Raw genomic sequence first — 22740 nt, forward strand, 5'->3', positions numbered from 1 at the left:
GATGAAGGGAGTGGGCTGGACCCCTCCAGGCTCTCATAAGGCAGAGCTGGCCCGCAGGGCAGCAGAGCTTGGGCTGGCTGAGGGGCTGGATACTGACCAGGCCATTGCCAAGTACCAACAGCTGATGGTGAGGAAGTATATGCAACATGTAAAATATATGAATTTGATTAAAATATATATACCGAAATGTAATCTCGCTTCATTACATGTGCATCATTACAAACCTTATTTACACTTGTTACTCCTCATCTCACCTCATCTTGTCTTGTCTCATTTTGTCTCACCATCTCTGGAGGCTAAAAATGTTGGTGTCATAAGAGAATGAAAAGATGAAATTATATTACTGAGTTGTGTGATTGGTTTGTGTATTCACAAGTGGACAGCCATGCTGTCAGACTGCCAACTGCAGAAGAGTTATTTTTAAGAGATATTTGATACACTGTGTGCTTGACGGATTCAGCTTCTAACAGTATGCCAAATGAAAACAGCTATGAGTTCAATCATGGGTACATGTTTGATGTATGCCATATGACCATGAGATCCAAAAATAAAGGTTTTTGTCAAAGCTCTACAGTGCCCTCATGTGTCACTTTTTTTGTGGTGAACTATTGTCACTGACTTTCATACAATCTCTATGTAGAGTGCATCTTTTCTTTGATCCAATCAAGGAAAAGGGTGACACGGGCATAAATGCCAGGTTTGTTCTTCTTGCCACATCCGTCACCCCAGCTTACCACTCCGTACACGTAATATGTTTCATTCCGATTACAGACGAGTGGGCCCCCAGAGTCTCCCTATGAAGACAAAGAGCCATTAAAGGTACAGAAACACCCACACACTCTAGTATTATCAATGCCTATATTTCACACACATACACCTGCATGCTAATAGATTAAATCAATACAGTGCAACAATGATTTTTTAGTGACCATGCTTTTTATGTAATATATCCATCCTATTCAGTTCTCCCTATATAGATCTCCTGTCCAGCTGCAGAGACACATAGAGACGCACCGAGCAGGAGTCCACGCCTCCTTGCATGTATCCCGTGCATAACATGCTCTCGTCCAGCAATTCCCCGTAGACATGGGGCGCCATACAGCGCTCCTGGGGGATAAGCAACACCTTTGCATCTAGCAGCTGTGTGGATCCTTTTTCACCTGCGGGAACACACAGAGTGTTAGTCTTAGTAGAGCGGGAGCAGGCGAGGTAAGCGTGCATCAGGGGCGTGGCTGGGTGTGGGGGAAGAGTGTGACATCCTACTGTGCTCAGTGGTCCCGTAGCCTGATATGCTACACTCCATCCCATCAGGTAATGTGTCTTCGGGCAGGCAGGCGGTCTTGACAAACCTGGTCTCCTTGGCACATACCCCGTCCACAGCCTTCAGTTTGAGGAGAGCTGGCATTTGTTTAAACAAACACTACAATGAAATTTGTTGTTCAGCGCAAGAAAAGCAGTCATCAACAACAAAAGATCATAAGTCCAAGGTGACGTTATCTGGTGTGTAGATGCACTGGGTCTCTGCCACAGTAGAATCCTACAGGAGCATCTCCATTGCCAACTTTGAGTGACAATTTAACATTTCTGTTGGACTTAAAACATGCATTAAAGTTTAGTGCAGTCTGTGGTTTTATTCAAACTGTGGCCATGCAGAAAAATTAAGTTTAAGACATAAAAAATAAGACAATTCGAGAATTTATATGTACTTTCTGATTTGTTAGCTTTAAGGTTTTCTTTCTTTTTTTCTTTTTTTTTTAGGTTTGTGTTTGGTGGGTGTATGCACGTGAGGTCAACACAAAGGTTCAATAGTGAGTGTGTTAGCAGATGACCTATGTCATTGTACAGGGCTTCATCAGTTTCTGTGTAGTGGACAAAGTACTGCTCCACCCCCATACTTTGGTCTGCTGCCTCATCCTTCTTCAGATCCACACCACCAAGAGACTCCTGTATCTCATTCTCGTTATCACTGAAATAATACATGTAAATGCACACACATACACATAGGCCAGCAAAAATTGATAAGCACGACCATCATTTCATGTTCATAATTCAAATAATTAAGATTTAATTTCTATTTATCATACTCCAAAACTGTGTTTCATTGTTAAGACACTGTATCTATTTCTGTTTACTATAATTCCACTTTCACCAAGTATCATTACAGTGTAGCAATTGCACCCTCTAGGGGCAACACTTACATACAGTGAGCAGCAGTAAGGACCCAGCAGGAATCAATGAGGATTCCCCCACAGTTGTGCCTGAACGGGTCAGTGGTGCCTTTAGAGCGTATCTGCAGAGAGGCCTGCCAGGGATGGGCTCCAGGCTTGGCCTTCCTCCCTCCAAAGATCTTACCCAAAGCCCTGCTAGGCTGTGGTATCCCACACACAGAGAAGTCATTTAGAAGGGCATCGCTGGTTGGTTCAGTATAGTTCTCTCCAGCTGGGAGGGTTTGAGAAGGTGTAAGAAAGGAAAGTGTTTAACAGAAGAAGAGTGTATGGCATGGAGAGGGAAGATGAGGCAGAGGAAGGGTGGGAGGAGCAAGAGCACCTGGCTCAGGGCAGCGGGCCACATTACAGTCGTCCCATTGCAGCTCGCCTTCATTTCTAATGAAGCACCAGGGCTGACTCTCCCCATCTGGGTTTCTGAAACAAGCAATGTCCAGTCCTCTGATTACCTTTATCTAATTCTCTCTCTCTGTGCCTCTCTCATGCTCATACATGTATGGCTGACCTGCAGTAATTATGGGGTCCGATGCCATCTTCTTCTTCTTCAAAATCAGTGTATGGTATGAGGTGAGAATTCCATGGTAAGCATTCCAGACCGTCGACTGTTTCACTTACGAACCCCCTGTATGACTCACCATCCCCCTCATAACAGTCATCAGGCCCTTAGAGCAGAGTGTCCGAAAGCAAGATGTGAGACACCACAGTGCACGGTTACAGCGATGATGAACATTCCTCAGGTGGCAGCGACAGACTGGCTGGGGAGCAGCACAGGACACTTTACCAATCTGGCAGAACTTCCCGCTGTAGTTGTTAGGACACACGCAGGTGAATCGCCTTCTCAAGCGGCCCTTTACACATGTCCCGCCGTTCATACAGGGGCTCGGGGCGCAGGCAGAGGCTGGCGGGGGAGGGGAAACGGTGTAATTAAACACAAACTACGATATCCACACCCTTCATGTAGTCCAATACAGAGGAGGAGAGCGGGCAAAAGATTCAACAAGGCATGAATGGCATTTCAGAATATATCCAGATAAAGATAATACAGCTCTAAGTCCTGTAGCTACAGTGCAAGTGGCTGAAGTGAAGCCGTAAGCACACACTCACGCGTCCTGCAGCTGGGCGGCCGGTAGGGGGCTTTGCATTTGCACTCATAGAACGGCTCTGTCATAATGCGGACACACTCCCCACGGCCACACGTGACATTCTTACACACTTTCTCGACTGAAAAAGAGAAATAAACTACTGCAGCAATGACCCCTTTTTTCTTGAAATAAGTAGAATGGTAGCAGTATATTGGCCTCGAACCGTCTTGACACTTTTTGCCCCTGAAGGGCCGAGGGCAGGAACATTTGAGAGTGCCAGCAGCAGCAGTCTCACACGTGCCATTGTGCTCGCAGGGATTTGGGTCACACTTGTCTAAGAGGAGGCAGAGATGGAGGAAGAGGGGGAGAAAAAAAGTTTGGACATCCCGTTAGGGGAATATGCTGATGCACAAATGTGATTTATATGTTAGTGAACACCAGGATCCTAGAGAATTGACTTCAATGTTCTCTGATGAGTGGAAATAATTGAGACATACTTTGCTTAAAAACGTCATTGTTTGATGAAGGAAGTTTATTTCTTTGGATAATTCTTAATTTATTAGGATGGACATCTTAATAAAGCACCCCTCATCACAAACACACCACCACTTGCTTATCTTTCTGAAGAGTGCCATTAATTGTGAAAGGTAACCTACAGTACTACAACAGATGCGATATTTTGGATAACTGAAGGCCTGTTATAAATAACACATTTTTCTGTCCCAATAATTTTCTGATGTACTATGTAAAATATAATTTACCTGACAAACATCACTGAAATGTTAAGAGCACTCACAGTTTCATCAGAAACCAAAGTCAACAACTCTTAGAAGGCAAGGAGGTTTAATTAGGTCTGGAGTCAAATCGATACATCAACCCAAGTGGCCTCAGGACAACAAAATCAATATATTTAACCAGACATACACTGTACCATAGTTAGGGGGACCATATTATGCTTTTCAAATAAAGAAAAAAAGGACACAGTGAACAGGAGGATGGCACTGTGCAGACTGCAGAAAGCAAATATCAACATGAAATCAAAACCTAAAATGTTGGGAATTTGGTTATTTAAAGATGCCAGCCTTTTAGATCCCAATGAATGGCTGATGCCCTGGAAAAATGATGTATGATCACCCTAGTAGTGATAAGTGTGATTGCATTTTTACAACCTATCAAAACCAAGAAATGTATAGAACAATTTCAGCCTTCAACCTGAAGAGTTTAACACTGTTTCCGTGCCATTGCTCCGCACTTGCCTTCAAAGACTTGGTATGGAGAATTTCGTTTCAACAAAGCCATGGTATTTAATCATTATGTCTTCTGTGTGGCAGAAGCAGCAATTCCAAAGCTTCTACGTACTTCTGATGCTCGTGCAGGCTGGCTAAGGCACTGCAGACTTAGCAACAGCAGAAACAGTGGGAGCATGACACTGGCACCTCCGGACACAACCCGTTCAGCAGAGGAGTCCTCACAGCCTGGAGCAAAGAGGTATACACGCTCATATATGGGCTTGCTCCACTCCAGCTGTCAATCATTAGACCACAGCATTGATTCTACATGCCTTCAGTCTGTCCAACCATATGCATGCATACACAGTATCCACCCCCTTTAGCCACGACTTCCAGCTTTGCTCTACAACATAAGATTTCCACTAGTGGCTTCTCAACTTTGTTTATATGTTTATGTTAATTTAGGCAGTTCATATGTGAATTGTGACATGGGCATTGCAATTCCTTCAGACCAAATGAACTCTGTGGTCCTGCTGGAATAAGCAGGAGGTGAGTTCTGACTTCTTTCTCCACTGGGTCAATGGCAATGTTTACTTTTCACTATGTTTACTTTGAATCACTGCTCTGAACTAATCTCTCTGAAGCCTTACAAATAAACAGATTTTATAAAGTCAGTCAGTCACTTGTATGATCAGTTTTGGTACTGATGGAACACTATCTGGAACCATTGGTAGCAGTGAAGAACAAAGCATTAACATTACATCAGTACCAACTGAGATCAGTACCGACCGAGGTTCAAAACTAGAGAAGATGGTCCCAAAACTGGAGACACATGTAAAGAAAAAAAAACTTTATAGTAAAATGTTCAATGAATTATAAACAGCACTGATAAACATGATCTGTTCAGAGTGCAGAGGCCTCTATAAAAGGCAACAGTATGGCAGGGACAACATGGTCATTGAGTCACACTGGGCTATTCAGACACACTTAGTCATTCCTAAGTTTTTTATTCAAATGGTAAGGGAATGGCTCACTTGACACTGGAGTACAGACATACATGTTCAATACACAGCATGAAATGATGTCATAGGATCAAATAATCATCTTGAGAGGGGACACATCAAATAGTTTGATCTCTCACTCGCTATCGATCAAACCCATTTGTGGCTCTAGTTCCTATAAAACTCATACATATGTGAGTGGCTCAAAAGACAGAAGGCATTCAAAAAAAAAAAAAGAAGCCTCTTACGTTTCATTCCAAGTCTCAGGAGAGAATTTAAATATTGGTCAGGAGATACATAATCAGAACCTGGTTCTGAGCACTGTAAAAAATACACACTTCTTGTTATTCATGTTAAAAGAGATTAATACACAGCAGGTGAATGAGGCATAGGTCTGTCTCCATGTGCACTGTGATTGTCAACTGGGTGAGTTTACATGTCTCCAAGACATCACATTGGCTCCACTGGTTCAGTTGAGTGTGCTTTCTCCCATAACACACACCCCTGCATAATATCAGTTTTTCATGCCAGAGTCATGCACGCATATCCAGTACAGGTTTTTCCACTTCACAATAAATCTGTTTTTCTTTAGTACACCAGGTAAGTGCTAGCACTATTCTCAGACTGCACCCAACCAACTAAGAATGCCCCTTGGCATTCAGTGCACCAGAGTGCAAGCCTGAACATAACCCATGTTGTCACACAGGCCACCACATTCTTGATCCAGAACCAGAATGCACCATGCTCAAAGACTCCTCATGAGCGCCACAAGAGAGAGTTCAAGTCTCACGTTCCAGAACAGAATACAACAAATGGGAAAGTTGAGGAATGGGAAACAGTTAAAGGAGAGACACGTTCTCTTCCCAACAGCAGCAATAAACAGTTCCAAATGACACTTGTCTTTTGTCACGTCGCCTCATCTCCCACAGCAGCTGGGTAATGTCTGTTCTTCTGTCTCTCTCCCCAGCCGAGCTTGTCTGCGGAGGTCTGGCCTCACCAGCGGGCTGTCTGCATCTCCCCAGATGGGACATGGCACTCAGGTGTACTCTGACTTGCGGATGTAGTTAGAGGGGACATAGCCCCTCCGTCCCTCCACTTCTCCCAGCCACCACTCCTGATTGCCATTCATGTCCTGGAACTCAAGGATCCGTAGCCGCTGGTTGGCGGAGATGCTTAGCTCATTGGAACACCGTGCATTGAAAGAATAAAGAGCATAATAAATCTGGAAGGAACAAAAATAAAACATTATTAAAACATTACAGATGCTCGCAGATGCTGTTTCTGTCAGATCACCAAAACACGGCACAAAGTGCAATTGTAGGTCACCAGGGGGAAAAAAAAACAACATTACATTCCCATGAGGGAGCTAAATGTTAAACTTCTGCCAAAGTCATGTTAACTGATCAGACATTCCAGGGATGGTTTAAACTATGTTAACTGAGTAGACATACCTGATGGCCGTCCTGCTCCGGCTCAGGATCTGGGCGGGGCTCTGTGCTTTCATCAGCAGGGTACTGAGGCCTCCTAGGCTGTGCTGACCACTCCCCATTCCGTCTCTGTTGAGAGCCATAGGTTGTGTACCTCTGTGACGACTCGAGACTTGAGTCCCTATTGGAGGAGCAAGATTCTGTCTCCGAGGGATCTGAGAGGTCCCCGAGTTGGGCTGGAGTAGTGTAAGTTGAGTCAGAGGCATCTCTGTAATTGGCCAGATTCTCGTACAAAGGCTCTGAGTAGTCCCTGAGATTTGCTGTGTTACAATAGGCTTTCTCAGGCAGTTCCCTGTAATTGGAATAATTCCTGTAAGAGGAGTCAAGGGTATCCCTCTGATTGGTGGGAGGGTAGTTAGGTGATGCAGAGTCTGTATTGGTGTTCCTGTGGGAGGGGGCAGAGTCCTGAGTTGGGCGTGTGGATGCCATGTTTGGGGGAGCAGCTATAGAGAAGCTGACAGTGGATGTCTCTTGGTTGAATGTCAGTGTGCTGTTGCTGTTCTGTCTAGAGAACACGGGGGAGGAACCACCATAACCTGACTCATTGGAAGAATGGCTCTCAATGGAGACATCTGATTGGCTCCTACGTGGGTTATAGGGCTTCAAGAAGGAGCTGTAAACAAAGCCCTTTGTGGCTATGGATAAACACATAAAACAGGAGTTATTGTGACATGAAATAATGTTCTGCATTACACAGTCTCAACCCAACCCAAACGTATATTTCTGTTAAATCAGTTAAATACTCACCACCATTGTCTATGAGCCAGCGGTTCTGGCTGCCCATGGGGTCTTGCTGTTTGATGACCCCCACAAGGTCCCCCTCCAGTATGGATATGTCCAGGTCCTGTGCTGCATTGAAGTTCCTCTCAGCCTGGAAGAGTTTGTCTGGGTCGTAGCGGCTCAGCAGTGCTGCCCGGTGCTCATTCGTCTGCAGCATGCAGCTTGGCTACACACACAGAGGAAGGAAAAGCAGCCATTAGAAACAGAACATCTTAAAGAGAGGCAACTATCTCAGCCACAGACTGTTAATGAGCTCTAGGACAAGAATTGCTCATGCCTCAAAGAAATCACACCCAAATTTGGTCTGTATAATGGCAGACTGATTTTTCATTACAGCCGATCTGGGACGGGTGGTCATGAAACTCACGGGGTTGTGTAGCGGCTTCTTGGAGCTCTGCTTCTCCAGCGTCCTCTTGTCGAAAGGCTTGCGGGACGTGGGCAGGCTCTCGGGGTAGAAGCTGAAGCTTTGGAGCAGCTGGAGGACACGGCTGTGGTCCTCCTGAAACAGGGCCACCAGGTTCCCCTCTGCGCCACCAGCATCTGGAAGCTGAGAGAGAGGAGCACAAACAGGCAACAGGCACTTCATCCTTACTGGCCATACTTCACTTACACATGTAAACACCGTAACAATGACAAGGTGGTTTCTAAAGAGAACATACAAGCTCCTTGTCCCCTCTCTAAAAACCCTGCCCCCCACCCCTCTACATAAGCCCCTCCTCATCCGACCCCCACCTGCATGAGGGGGGTGAGCTCCTCTAACGCGCGGCGGATGAAGTCTCTCTGGGCCTGGGTGAAGGCTCGCGCACAGCCCGTCAGCAGTTCCTCGGCTGCGCGGTGGAACTTGGGCAGCTCGTCCAGCAGCTGCCCGTTTAGCGCCTCGTAGTTGTTGCGGGCCGCCTGCAGTTCGTCTTGCACGCGCCGTTCACGCAGGCGATCGGCGCGCTCCTTGCAGCTGTCGTAGTCGAGCAGCTTGTCGAAGCGCTTCTGGATGAGCTTGTGCGGCCCGGCGAACATGGACAGCAGCTGGTTGAGGGGCGAGATGACCAGGGCCTCGGTCCTCTCCTTCTGCTCACACGCACAGACACGGGTCAGGGACTGGCACGCACACATCTTTCTGCATCACGACCCCCGAATTATGGAACACATTAAGACTGACTTCTTCAGGACTGTCCCTCACTTTCTTCCTTCAAAGCTCAACTCAAAACATTCCTCTTTTCTTAGTACTTTCAACCTCCTGCTCAATGAAATGTTTTCCCCCTGCACATCCGTAAAGCGATATTATTATCAACTAATAATAGTTAACAATAAGTATTATATTATTAATTATGCACTGCCTATAGTTCAACAACGGATAGTTCAGCGACATAAGAGGTTGTACGAGAGTGCAGGACTCACAAACAGGGTGAAGTGCCTTTCACTGATGAGGCGATGGGCTTGCTGGAAGGGCTCGGGGTCCTGGTGCTGCTCAGCATAGATGTCACAGAAACTGATGGCTGACAGCACCTTCACCGAGGCCGACTCCTGCATTTTAACACGGTACGGTGGCACAGGCATCAGACAAAGGCCTAAACCCACAGTGCTGTCATATACTGTATTCACAGTAAACACTACTGTGTCAAAAATGAGAATGTCTAAACGTTCGATATTAGCATACCCGTATGTGCTGCAGGTAGAGGGAAATGTCCCTGATGAAGGATTTGATTAGTCGCTCCTGGAGTCTGAATCGCTTCTCCGCTTCATCAAATGCTTCATCTTTGATCTGAGGCAGGGCCAGAGAAAAGGGTGAACACCAGACTCCTGACAGCTGGCTGCCAGCATGTGACGTGACGTGGTATGCAAACAATCATACCTGTGGTGAAATCCCAGTCAGATGTTTCAGGTGGCTGCTCACTCTGTTTGACTTCTTGATGATTGAGTGCATGCTCAGTTTGGAGATCTTGTCAATGAGCCTGTCCTCATCACCTTTGCGGTACTTCACCACTATGAACAGCAGAGGGCGATCTGGAGTTAACACAGTGCTCCGCGAGCACAGAAAAACGTGAGCATGGGCGCTTTGGTCACACACGCACCGAGATCCTTTCTCCGCTTGTGCTCGTTGATGTTGACGTTGATCTCTTTGATGGACTGCACAGCGTCTTCCAGCTGCTTTCTATCATGGTGGGACACCGGCGTGGTGTTCAGGAGCTCGGTGAGAAGCAGTGGGTAACGCATCACCCTCTGCACAGGCTTAATGAGGAAGGAGCCCAGATTAATGTAGTTAGTCTTCCCCCTGGGGAGAGAGGGAGAAATTTCTCAGACACAGATATAGCCACATCTTTTTGTGGTCATCCTTTTAAGATGTCATTTTTATATCCATCAATCAGTAAAACTTGTTGCCTGCATATTTTATAAGGGCAAAGTGAAAACACTCTGCAAAACACGTAAAAGACTAGTGAATGGGCTGCTCTAAAGGCATGCTGGTCACTCCTGACTGATGGGATAAACAGAACCCATTTCACAGATGATAAATTTACAGTGGTGCATATAGCAACAAAACACTCCATTTAGGAGAAAATGTTTTTTCCACAGTTCAGATCAAATCTACAACAACAACAACAATAACAACAACAACAACAAATAACAAAAACAAGCAACAGCCAAAATCAGCCAAAGGGCTTGAATCTGCTTAGAGATTGTGTTAATATGTTTAATTTAGATCACCAAATAGCATTATGTCAGCTGCCAGCAAGAGAAAAACAAAAACAAAACTGACAACTTTGAAATTTAAATTGACAATGCAAGTGCATAAATTAAATCTTTGCACAAATCTGTCCTTCAGAGCTCTAAATGATACAGACTTTGCTCAAGACAGAATATCTGTAACAGGTAGCCATAGCAACCAAACACACACAGTATGCACACAGCATTTGGTGAATGCGCATTTGACCACACACGCATAAACAGGAGAGAAGTTATCAGTGTTAATGAGCATCAGGCATGCTGTCAGACACTTTGCATGCAGACTCTGGGCTTTTGACTCACCACTCGCGGTACATCTCTCTGTCCGGAGGAAGGGAGAGGAGAGAGAGAGAGAGAGAGAGAGAGGACAAAACATGATGCCAGGTCTGTGTCTGCTGGAAATTCAGACACCATAAAACCCACTGGTATTGCTGTACATTAGTTTCACTTTAAATTTTATTATTAATTTAATAGGGCTTAAGTGATTTGGACCCCCTACCTTTTTTACCACAGTAACAAATATAAACAAAAGTAAGCCTATGGGCAACATCCCAAATGCGGTATGGTCTGGACCACCTTAATAAGCTCTCTGTTGCCGGGACAACAGGTGGCATTGGCCAGATACTTTAAGAGGGTCGTAAGCCTACACTGGGCCCCCTGCGCTCTCCCACTGAGCGAAAAAATGAAATGTCAGATTTCTCTGGTCTGGAGCTCCCACATGGCTCTGAGTGCAACCTCAGTTGGACCCAAAGCCAAGTCCCGTGCTGACACCAGAAAAACAGGAGCCATGTCAAAACTATCACCAGCTAAAACACTGTTTTGCACAAATGAGTAAAGACATTACTGGGGTTAAAAAAAAACAAAAACAGGAGGGCTGTAAGCCAGAGTGCTGCAGGCTACAAAATACCCTGTCTGTTCGTCTTGGTTACTGCGTTTGCAGTAACTTTAAAACAAGCCAAAAATAACTTGATTCACTGAAAAGGACAAAGAACCATACTTTGAAAAGGCCCAACAGAATGACTGAGTGAAACTAGCCAGCTGGAGAAACGAGGAGAGTCACATTCTTCTCTACACTATGACAAAATCAATGACCCAAAACCAAATAGAGGAATGTATTTAACTGGATTTAGCTCTGAATATTCTGATTTATTTTCTGAAAATATAAATTGCCACAAACTTAAAAAATAAGCATGCAGTTTATTCAAGTTGGAACACACTTCGATACTAAATTTGAACACTTAAACACAAGAAAGGCAAATAACATGGATGCTTTCGGTCTACCACCGTCCAATCATAAAGCTTTCTGAAGAGAAACAACTAAAAACAAAAGCTTAGAAAGTTTCCTGACACCATATATTTTGGGAGTCAGACCTTAATAAGGAGCTGAACCATAACACAACCATTTCTAGTGGTCAAACACAGCATAACAACATACACTGCACTCCACAATCACTAAGCCTTTTTAATGAACCACACTGTTACATTACAAACCAAGGCTATTGTAACTAGTACTGTCATGCATCAGACTGACCCAAACATGCTTTTGCAATGCCAGCCACACCATGCAGTGGACTAAGTCTTTGATCTCTAAATCTGCAGATGCAGTGAAGTCAATGTCCTTGTTCTCTACTAACCGGAGAGTCTCCAGACACGCCTGCACCTGTCTCTGGATGGTCTCATCTTTCTCGTAGGTCTCCAGCAGGGAGATGGCATCGTCATGATTCTGACAGTATAGTTTGTACACCTCCTCCAGCTCAGATTTGAAGTCCAGGAAGACTTTTCCTAAAAAACAAAACAAAAAAAAAACAAAAACAAAAAGATATTGCCTGTCTAAGGAGATGGATAAATGATGTTCTATAGACAAAGCAACATAGAAAGTAAGGAATCTGTTACATGTCCTAAACCCTTACCTATAGAGTCAGCATCCTGAAGTGCCTCGTAAAGCCGGCTGGAAAGCTCAGTTACGGATTCGATGTTGCCAAAAAGACCATCAAAGTCTATATTCTGGACCTTGGTGTACAGAGTTTACAGTCAGACAAAAGAAATAACTGAAATACAAAGTGGCAGCTCTAACACACATGCTCAGATCATTGAAAACATAACTCACACAGAAGGGATTTCAAAATAATAAGACACAATTACTAATAGTCTACAGGTGACACTCTGTTACTTGACCTAATATTAATCTTTTTGTGTCTATATGAACTACATGCTAACCTTACTGTCCCAACACCTACACAAGGAACCGTATAATGCTACTATACCCACCTGTTTACTCTTCATGGGCTCCATGATTTTTGTCCTACACATTGTCAGGTCTTTTATGTAATCCTTCTCAGTCTGCAGGAGCTCCTTTATGACCTTTGACCTTTTCTCCAGCATCCTCTGCTCCGGATCCTCGGTGGTGGCTGCAGAGGTCGGCGCCGACTCCAGAGTCTTAGACGCAGAAGCAGTCATCTCTGAACACGCACAGAGAGTAAACGCACGCTATAAACAGGAAAATCTGGAATATTCCATCTTTCTGTATCAAAGGGGGTTTTCTTGGGTGTTAGTGCCACTGCAGAGTTGATGCGGTGATTTCATTAGCTGTTTAAACAGATCCATAGAATGAAGAAAATGGGGACTGGTTAATGAAGCAGTGGGGGTGGAAAAAGAAGTTTGGTCTGCCCAGTGTGCTTCTGCTGGCTGTCACACGGTAGGGTGAAGCCTGGCGCCTCTGATCTCCCTGCTCACGCCGCCGAGGCTGTGCTGGAGAGGATGGTGGGATCGGTGGGGATAGAACCGCCTTCATGCACCACTGCGTCCTTATAATGCAGCCTAAAACAGGCCTTTGTGGGATCACAAAGAACCTTGACAGCATCCACTGAGCCATGGGCCCTTTGGGGCTTAGGCTTCTCTAAATCAGGACGCAGAAGACCAAACCAAAAAAAAAAAAAAAAAAAAAAGAAGTCAAGGGATCCAAACGCGGGCACGATTAGGACTTTTGGCTGTGAATTTGGCTGTGAATCAGTCTTCACTGATTACACTTCACAGCAGAGAGAGGTAATTCCAGGCATGCAGCGGTGTTGTTTACCATTCTGCACACACCTACACTCCCAGCAGCTGATTGTTGAACCAACAGCGTTGAGGGTAAACACAAAACTGTCCCGTCCCATACGTCCTGTACACCCTGGTCACCCTGGAATTAAAGTGGTGACTTGCAGTGACATCAAGCTAAAGCAATCCTACCATGCTACTGATTCATAAGAAGAGTGGTATGAGATTAAGCATCTAGCCAATGACTGCAGGGCAGTTCCATACTGCCAGTTCCAACAGGCGGGTACAGCTACAAGCTTCATTTAAAGACTGTATTTCGTATGTGCCTGTCTGTATATTAATACCCAGCCTCACTACTTCCTTATATTTCCTTTTCTCCAAAGTTTAATGAGTAAATATTAAATACAGAAGCATGATGGGATTGGAATGAACTGATCTTGGTTTTCTTGTAAATGTTTCTCCCAACAGAATTAGTTTTATTAGGTAAACCTCTCTGTAGTATTAAGCAGCAGCAAGAATGATCAAATTGAATATTTTTGTCATTTTGCAATGTTGGAATCATTAAACATGTATGGTCACCCACAGAGAAAGGCATACTGGGGAAATATGCCATCATCTGTCCACGCCCCACTTCAGACAGACTTCATAAACATGCATGATCTGTCTGCCTTGTTTCTCTCTCTGTATCTTAACACACAAAATAGACACAGACACAGACACACACACCCTGTTCTGACCTACTTTCGTCAGTATAGTGATCACTGCTCTGAGAACATGTTGTTAAAGTTGCAATATTTTGGTGTCTTTCTACTTTAAGAATGGCTCGAGCCTAAACCAGGTGGTCCAATGACCTCCCGATGACACACACGAACACAAGTACTAGCAAGCAGGATGTTCACTCCTAGTTGTGACTCAGTCACCATAAAAGATGGCATGCAGGTCACCTGGGTTTCCACTCCTAAACAGCGTAACAAACATAGTTGGAAGACATTGAGAAACCATCACAGACACTCCCATGTTGAGAGAGCAGCTGCACAGTCAGTTCAGGAGTCGTGAACTTCACGACTACATCAAAGATTCAGCTGGCTGACCAAAAAGTACTTCTATGAAGAAAATAAATCCCGAAATGAATTCTATGTAGTCAATATGCAAGTACCTTCTTGTGTGAGAGTGCTGCATCAGGACTACGGAACCATGCAATAAGAGGGGCAGGGCCCTTACTGTAATGTGTGAGAGCCATGGCCTGGTGGATGGTTCAGCCGGAAATCTCAGGAAATCACAAAGAAGCCTCTCTCTCCCTGGCTGATGTGCAGTGGACGTAACTGACCATATTTAATATATTAGTGATTGAACTTTGGTTTCACCAACCTGTAGCCATCATGTAAAAACACTCATCATCCCATGTAAACACATGCATACCCACAGGCACCCCCCCACCCAGGCAGCGAGGTCACGGTTGCTTCAGTCTTGTGTAGCTGAGGGGTGATGCTCCGTCACTCCAGGTCCTCATGGCGGGCTCTTTCTCTTCCTCCATTCTGAACGCACATTATCATGTGAATTCATGGGAACCCGCGAGCATTACACACAACTGAGTGAGCACAGCCAGTGCAGTGTGCATGCACAAAACCCCGGAGCCGGAGCGTTGGACCTCACGCACACGTAGGGTCATGCATAACACAGCGACTCCAGCGCCAAGCCATTTCAGGATGTCTGCACCGCAATTTCGGAGTAACTGAACCCTTGCTAGGACCCTCCCCCTCCACCCCAAAATTCCATCAAGATCTTAAGGATCTCTCAATGCGAGGCCTCTCTGGACCTCAGCACACACTCTCGCTTTTGTTGAGGTGTATCAGCAAGCAGGTGGAGGGTCTCTTTCTACAGACTGAGCTCAGAAGCAAAGCCATTCAATCTCTTTCATATGTGTATACTAAAAAATTTTTCTGCAGAAGAACCAACTGCCTTAAAGTTCGTTTTGAGAGAAATTTCTTGGCTCAGGCAAAATGTAAACTCTTAACAACTTCTGAACACTACAGTTCAGAGGCTAGCTTTGCCTGGCATGTGAAAGGCGAGTGTGTTTTCCACACCAATGCAGTGCGTCTGCCCTCTGAGCTGTTTGATTATCACTGCGCACTCTAAGGTCACACACTATCAGCGCTGTGTGCTCTGAACAAAGTTCACACAAGCATGCCCAGTTGCTATGGATACATGTGTTGGCAGACTCTTTGTATTATGCTAAAACTGAAAGTTAGCGGGGGAGCAGTTTTTACACTGCATGGATTGTGTGTTCGTGTGTGCCTGCATGCATGAGCATGTGGGAAAGTCTGACATTACAGGCAGTGGCGGGCAACTTAAATGCTGATTTAAGCCTGAAGTAAACATTTCATCACCATATAAAATGTTTGAAAGAAAAGCTGTACAAACGTGGCTGCAACAGACAGGGGTTGCCAAAAAAACAAGGCAGCAAATCTGACATGTACAAATGGCACTTTAGAGCTCAATAAAATGATTTCCTGTTACTTCAAAGCTCCACCACAGGTATTTTGTTTAAACAGACAAAACTCTCAGTTCAGCCAAGCCTTAGGTCTTGGTTAGCATTGTTCAAAAGGTAGTGAAGTCACATTCTTTCTGTTCCTCTAGACTTAGTCAATATCCCCATACAAATCTCACATAGATAGCCTTGCTAGTGTACATAAGAGCGATCCTTAAGCATATTCACCTGTCTTACACGTTTTCAAAATCAAAGTTATCACAAAATAATGCGATGTCATTGACTGCTAATGAAAGATCTTAACGAAACTGATGCCCAATAAGACAGCTAGACTATCACACACTCTGTAAAGTTGTTTAAAGTTTGGGGCAGGAAGGCCCCAGCAGCTGGGAACAGGTCGAGTTGGTTCGGTTTGGTCTTGGCGTAATACACTGCAACAATTGCAGTGCAGAAAGCAGTTTGGAATGAATGACTTGACTTAAGTGGGGTACATTAATGGGCATGCAGTCTCTGACCATCACAGCTCTAATGTAAACAGCTCTAATGTAATCTAAAGCAAACAGTGGCAATATTTTCAAAAGCACTGCAGAAATGCTGGCTGGCATCTCAGTGAACATGAATCCATTCACATTCTGACTCACTATGCATTAATCTTTAGCCTGAACACAACTAACAGTGCTACCTTTGCTCTGTTTTCTTCCCTGTCTGGCTTACAGCGCCACCTCTTCACCACTCCCGTCCGATAAGGCTGTAATCATGCCTAATACGTTGGTCCTCTAGCGGTACATAATCTGCTGAACAGAGGCAGCTCGGCCTTTCAGAGATATGCAGTAATTGCGTGCCGTAATTACAGCCGCCCCTGTAACTTTATCTTGGGGCCCCGGTGGGACAAAGCAGGACATCCGAGCACAACAGCGAAGGGTGATCTACAGCTCCAGGGAAAGGCCGCTCTCAGCCAGCGCAGCAGAGGGGAGAGTTCCCAGCCCGGCTCACAGCCTACTTGCTGATATCTCGCTGCACTAATCAGCTCTCCTCAGAGGGGGAATCGGAGCAGCAAGCACAACTGCGGTCTGCGTGCCTTCTTATTTGCATCTGTGTAATCAGAGATCAGCGGAGCGCAAGGGGTTAGTTGGGCTTGTTTCCAGAAAACTGGCCAGTGCTAGCCATGAAAACCACAAAGTCATTTCAACAAGTGGGTCGACGAGCCCAGGTTGTGTAATGCACAGAAGTGCATGAATTCTGCAGTCACTGTGAAGAGCAAGCGTCTGTGAGATGGTGAGGGTTAATGTCTGCGCGAGTGTTTGTTGACATAAGGATGGGCAGAGTGACCTACATTAAGTCATTAATTTCCTCCCTCGACAGCTTGTGACTTCAGGCATTTGTCTACCAGGCTGGCCGTTAACTTCACGTCACCTAAAGACTATGTGAGCACTGCCAGAAGGTCTGTCTAATCCCTCTCCCCGGCCGTCCCCCAGGGGTAGCAACAAACGTCTGTACACACCATCACACGAGTGCTGATGTTGCAAGTAAACTTGGCTGTATTAATTGGTTAACACCTGCCAAGTTAAAACTCTTCTTCAGTTCTTAGATCAGTTTCCCATTTAAACAAACAACCCAAGTAATCCAATTAGATCTTCAAATTAAAACGTGACTCAGCTACACTCAGCTGCACTCACAGCTAACTGTATCGTGCCTCCAAAAGCAGCTCTGAAAAGCCCAACTTTATTACTGACTTAAGAGACTACCATAAATGCATCGCTATGTGGCTGCGAAGTTCTGTGCGCATAGTCCAGCATCTCAAGTAGATAACACCAAAGGATGTACTTGAGATATCTATAGGTATTAATTATGCCTGAGGGTCGTGAAACTCCCCAGAAAGCTGACTTCGCACTCTGAGTCTTGCTGGACCTCCCTACCCCACCCCCACATGCTCCTCCAGTATGCACCCAGCAGAAAGCGCTCTCTAAGGTATGTGGAGGAGGGTCTCTGGTGCCAGGCACATCCCGGTCCCGGACACTTCCTCTATAGCTTTTCCACTTCTCCCCTGCTTCAGCAGGTGCTGACCTTACCCTTCCTCTACAGAGCATTATCCAGGGCTTCCCTTGCCACCTGCTCTATGTCAAACACAATACGGGCCAAAGCAATCGGCATTATAGGACAGATTACACTGTAACACACTAATCACGTTTAGGATGGCAACAGCTGGGCAGAACCTATGGGGCAACCTGGATACACATTCATTTTAACAACCTGGCCAGACCAAGTCGTCAAACAGTAACTCTGTATATTTTAAGTTACAAAGTCCATTTATCATCTTTTTACATTTCACTTGATCAAAATAACCCCTTTTTTAAATAACTTTTTTTAATCACTGTTTTTTAAACTTCTTGGTTCCTTTTAATCCACAACGGTCACATGAGTATTTGAGTAAGGACGCTAACAATCATAAGAATAAAGCATAATCCCCAGCAAGACAGAACAAGGCCTGTTTTGTCCATTCTACAAATAAACCTGCTTTTCCCATACAAGTCTCGCACTTGTTTTGATAAAGTGATATAAGACCTAACGATGACGAGGAAATACTGAGTCAAGAAAAAGTGTGAGGGAGTGAGAAAGAGCGAACCAACAAAAACTCGGAGAGGTAAGAAAACCCGCTTAACCAGTTTCCCCACCCCGCACGCCTGAGAAGATCAACTTTATAGGAGAATCAGTGAAACCTTCCCAGCCTCACAGGAGACAGCTTAGCCTCACAAACATGGACGCCAGTCAGCAGACTGGAGCCAGCACCATCGGCACTTTGCCTTCCTGTATTGATGAAGCGCTGTATAAGGCTTACACTGAAGGTCAGAGTCTGGCAGGAAATAAAGGTGAGGTGCCCATGCACTTTGCCACACAGCTTATCAGGACAGCAACTTCACTTTCCATTTGATTCTTTTATCTCAGCTCACATAGCGTGTCTCCTAAAGCCTTTTTTTGGGCACAGAAGGCCGACACCCCCCCACCCCCAGTTAGGTGTTGAGGTACTGCCTGTAGGGGCCTTCTTTTACATTTTACCTTGATTTTGTTTCCTGTTGACAACAAACTCGCACTTCCTTAGCGAGCTAGGAGCTGTCCTCCTGTACACGCTGTTCCTGTCCAGGGAACCCACGTAAAGCCTGTGGGTCTGGCCTTGCTTTTCTATCTCCAGTCTTCCTAAGCCTGGATGAACGGCTGCCCGGTTCTTGCCATGATCACAGTGGCTGAGTGTGCCAGGACCATCCCAGCTCCCTGGATCTCCAACTGTCTGTGCGTGGTTAGCATCCTCTTCCCACTCCTTACTGTACCTCCAGCTGCTCTGGTCACTGCTGTAGCCCTCTTGTTCCTGGTCCAGGAAAGGGGCCCTCTTAGGAACATCTCTGCAGTGGGCTGTGCTTTTCAGTGTCTTCTGAGCGTCCTCGAAGCAGTCTTTTACTCCACTATCACAGTGGTCATCCGTTCTATGCTCTCTGCTCTCCTTGTCTCTATAACTATACTGGTCAGCAATTTGGGATGGGTGGTGGTCTTTCTCCCTCCCATCAACACCATCTTTGTCCTTTTGTATGCAAGGATCTTCTGGGTGATCAGAGGGGCTTCTTCCTCTGCATATGTACTGGACCTTGTCCCTGGGTTTGTGGCGGTCACTTTTTCCATAGTCATAAGTCCCCTTGTCTTTAAGGAGGTGGTCTTTTTCGGGGTATTCAGCATCTGGTGTTCCTCTTCGCTCACAGCGCTCCACTGTTCTATAATCCTCCATGTCCTTCTCCCTGTAACGATCTCCTTTCCTTCGCTCGTTGGGCTCCTTTTCTCTGTGCGCATACCGATCTGCTTTCCTGTGGTCCCGATCATCCTCTCGCTGACCGCTGTGGTCCCCTTGCCTTCGGTCATACTGGTCCTTCTCTCTACGATCACAGGAGTCTCCCTCTTGGTATCCATATCTATGCTTTTGTCTAGTCTCATAGCAGTCCCGTTGTGTGCTGTCTTTGTGATCGTAACGTTCATATTTATCCAGTTCTTTGTGGTCACAGTGATCACGGTCTCTGTAAACGTAATGATTCCTCTCTCTGTAACTCTCCCTTTCTTTATCATAATATCCCCTCTCTCTGTAACGGTCTCTCTCTTTATCATAATGATCCCTCTCTCTGTACCTGTCTCTCTCTTTATCATAATGATCCCTCTCTCTGTACCTGTCTCTCTCTTTATCACCATAATCCCTCTCTCTGTACCTGTCTCTCTCTTTATCACCATGATCCCTCTCTCTGTACCTGTCTCTCTCTTTATCACCATAATCCCTCTCTTGGTACCGGTCTCTCTCTTTATCATAATAACCCCTCTCTTGGTACCGGTCTCTCTCTTTATCATAATGATCCCTCTCTCTGTAACCGTCTCTCTCTTTATCATCATAATCCCTCTCCTCTCGGTCGGGAGTGTAGGCATATCGATCTCTCCTGGCGTAACGTTCCCTCTCATCATAGTAATCCTCTGCATCCCAGTAGTCGTACCTGTCCCACTCCATGTGCTTGGCACTCTCTTTGGTCCTTGGCACGTAGTCTGTATTCTCTCTGTGGTCATCATAATTCACATCTTCTCTGGGCTCATAAAAGCAGCGGTTGCCGGCCCACTCCTGTGGCCTCCTGGGATCGCGAAACACAGCCTCGGCTGTCTGGTAGGAGTACTGGCTCCTCTGCTGGGAAAATCCCTCTCTGTACGAGACCCTGTCCCAGTCCTCGTACTCCCAGCTGGGATGACGCACGCCACTGGCCTGTCTGGGGTAAGCCTGCTTTTCCACATGGCCCGGCGCGGGCATGAAGTCCGGTGGGTATACGACTTGTGGCTGTGGTAGGGGTAGCTGCTGCTGGAAGTGCATGTGCATGTGGGCATACCTGTCCCTCACCCGATTCTCACTCACCAGCTCCTCCACACTCTTCCCTCGGCGAGGTGGCGCTTTGTACACATCCATTGCCACTGGGGCGAAGACGATGGGGTGTCCCAATGCCACCTGTCCTTTCATTCTGCCTGCGAGGATCTCTGCTTCACCACGAATCCCTGTGTTAGCTGCCACAGTGCTCACCGTTCCCATCCATGGACGCACAAATCCACCTGCCAGACATGCTCTCTGTCAAGCTCCCTCGCTCTTTCCCCAAACTCTCCTTCTTTGGCGGCTGCTGGAGCAGGACTGTCTGGTTCAGACGTGAGAAACTCAATCCCTCACTCCCTCCACCCACCCAGCCAATAGGAGGGAGGCGGGGAAAGAACGGGGGGAGGAAAGAGGGAGGAACCCGGGGTAATTACTCACAGAGGTCACATAAGTGGCGGGTTACAGCACTGCTGTGATTGGCTGGAGTTCCTGTTTGCATAAACACACGGGGCTTCACAGGAATGTCTCCGCAGAGAAGGGAGGCTTACTCATTTTCTGTAAAAACCTCTCTGAGGTCCTTTCAGACTTGACACCATCAGCAAAATATCTTCCACTTCTTAAAACTGGGCTTGTCATTGTTACTATTAAAAAATGTTGTTTGGCAAACACTTTTTTAACCTATCGTACTTCTAACTGTTTAACAGATCATTCTCACAGACTGAGCTGAAGCTCAGTGGAAAACTGGCACACAGTCAGTTTTTCATCTGGGGTTGGATCCTGCTCTCCTCTGTACCTGTCTGATTAGCATAACTGCTTCGGACTGGGTCCACTGGTATGCAAAACAGCAAATGGACGCTGGTTTGGTCCACATGTACAGCGATGAGATTCCTGCATTTTCTTAAAAACCGCATTCATCTTTCAGTGGGATGACCTGGGAAAGCCAGAGGCAGGGGCAGTATTCCAAAGACTACTGTGTGTTGCAAAAGCGCTATTAGACAATGGGCTATTGTTAAGGGCTGCCCCTGTTCTCAGAGACGATGGCGTGTTTTAGTGTGGGGAAAAAAGAAAAAAGAAAAACAGCGATTCATGCTCTGTAGTGTAATATATCACACACACAATCAAAGGAGTAATTATGCTGGGGGCAATTTTAAAACTCCTGTCTGCAAAAAAACAACACAACAACAAAACCCTGACACTAAAGACAAACAAACCTCAAGAAATAAAAAATAAAACAAAATAAGTACAATGTTTATATATTTACAGTAAATTTAAAAAAAAGTAACTAACTAAGAAATTAAGGTATAAGCTTTTTTCTTCTTTTAAACTTAATAGGTATAACAAATCAGACCCAAGGATCTCGCATGACCTCAGAAAAGGTTGAAACTGAAACACAACAAGCACAGTCCAGGGGGTCAGGTGCAGACCTGCTGCAGTTTAATGGCAAACAGTAGGTCATTTTATATACATAGACATGGCCCAATGAAGCCAACTCCTTCTAAACATTAAGGTTGGTTTAATCAGCAAATATTCTGTTGCTTTCCTCTAAAGAAAGCATTACGATATTAATCCTACGCCCCCCGCCCAAAGGGACTGTATATAATGGATATAATCATGGGTTTGCTTAGGTAGGTTATAATCCAGCAAACAACAGCCGAGTGAAGGCGAGTGAATGCTGTCCTACGGGAGCTGAATTGTTCTGCAGTTTGCCACGGAATGTCCCAGGATGCAAAGGTATCACTTCTGAGAGAAAAGAGGGAGCGTATGAACACAGTTAAGAAAATAACAGGGTTTATCGGCTTTAGTGCCAAAACACCAGGAACA

At 45.5% G+C, this 22740-nt stretch overlaps 2 protein-coding genes across 14 annotated transcripts in view; both read right to left on the reverse strand.

Annotated features, from left to right (window-relative positions):
- Positions 1-350: 350 nt before the first annotated feature.
- Positions 351-4618, reverse strand: LOC113569460 (factor VII-activating protease-like). Its single transcript, XM_081697148.1, has 10 exons — positions 3531-4618; positions 3330-3446; positions 3007-3123; positions 2731-2887; positions 2548-2642; positions 2199-2439; positions 1830-1966; positions 1264-1398; positions 1015-1160; positions 351-794 (listed from the first exon to the last, which is right to left on the reverse strand). The coding sequence occupies exons 2-10, from the start codon at positions 3391-3393 to the stop codon at positions 633-635; spliced, it is 1254 nt and encodes a 417-aa protein (XP_081553274.1). The 5' UTR covers positions 3394-3446; positions 3531-4618; the 3' UTR covers positions 351-632.
- An 892-nt stretch (positions 4619-5510) lies between these two features.
- dnmbp (dynamin binding protein) overlaps positions 5511-22740 on the reverse strand; it is a 31119-nt gene continuing 13889 nt past the window's right edge. For 11 of the 13 annotated variants that reach the window (XM_081697141.1, XM_081697142.1, XM_035533244.2 and 8 more), the window contains 13 exons: positions 12791-12981; positions 12433-12532; positions 12157-12304; positions 10826-10843; positions 9874-10073; positions 9654-9784; positions 9459-9563; positions 9200-9325; positions 8537-8869; positions 8172-8351; positions 7772-7970; positions 6989-7659; positions 5511-6759 (listed from right to left, as the gene is read on the reverse strand). In XM_081697141.1, the coding sequence (XP_081553267.1) occupies positions 6574-6759; positions 6989-7659; positions 7772-7970; positions 8172-8351; positions 8537-8869; positions 9200-9325; positions 9459-9563; positions 9654-9784; positions 9874-10073; positions 10826-10843; positions 12157-12304; positions 12433-12532; positions 12791-12981 (2588 nt within the window). In that variant the 3' untranslated portion in view covers positions 5511-6573. Of the gene's footprint in view, positions 6760-6988; positions 7660-7771; positions 7971-8171; positions 8352-8536; positions 8870-9199; positions 9326-9458; positions 9564-9653; positions 9785-9873; positions 10074-10825; positions 10844-12156; positions 12305-12432; positions 12533-12790; positions 12982-19100; positions 22048-22740 lie in introns of those variants that run through there. The other 2 variants (XM_081697145.1, XM_081697143.1) reach the window with 2 other exon arrangements.

Source organism: Electrophorus electricus, chromosome 15 (assembly GCF_041902795.1).
Source record: "Electrophorus electricus isolate QZ-2024a chromosome 15, ASM4190279v1, whole genome shotgun sequence".
In the NCBI taxonomy this organism is placed as follows: domain Eukaryota; kingdom Metazoa; phylum Chordata; class Actinopteri; order Gymnotiformes; family Gymnotidae; genus Electrophorus; species Electrophorus electricus.

Coding starts and splice junctions, on each gene's coding strand:
- LOC113569460 (XM_081697148.1), bottom strand. CDS start 3,393: ATGACAGAGCCGTTCTATGAGTGCAAATGCAAAGCCCCCTACCGGCCG. Junction 3,124..3,329: donor GCCGCCCAGCTGCAGGACGC/GTGAGTGTGTGC, acceptor CTCCCCCGCCAG/CCTCTGCCTGCGCCCCGAGC. Junction 1,967..2,198: donor CTTACTGCTGCTCACTGTAT/GTAAGTGTTGCC, acceptor GTATTATTTCAG/TGATAACGAGAATGAGATAC.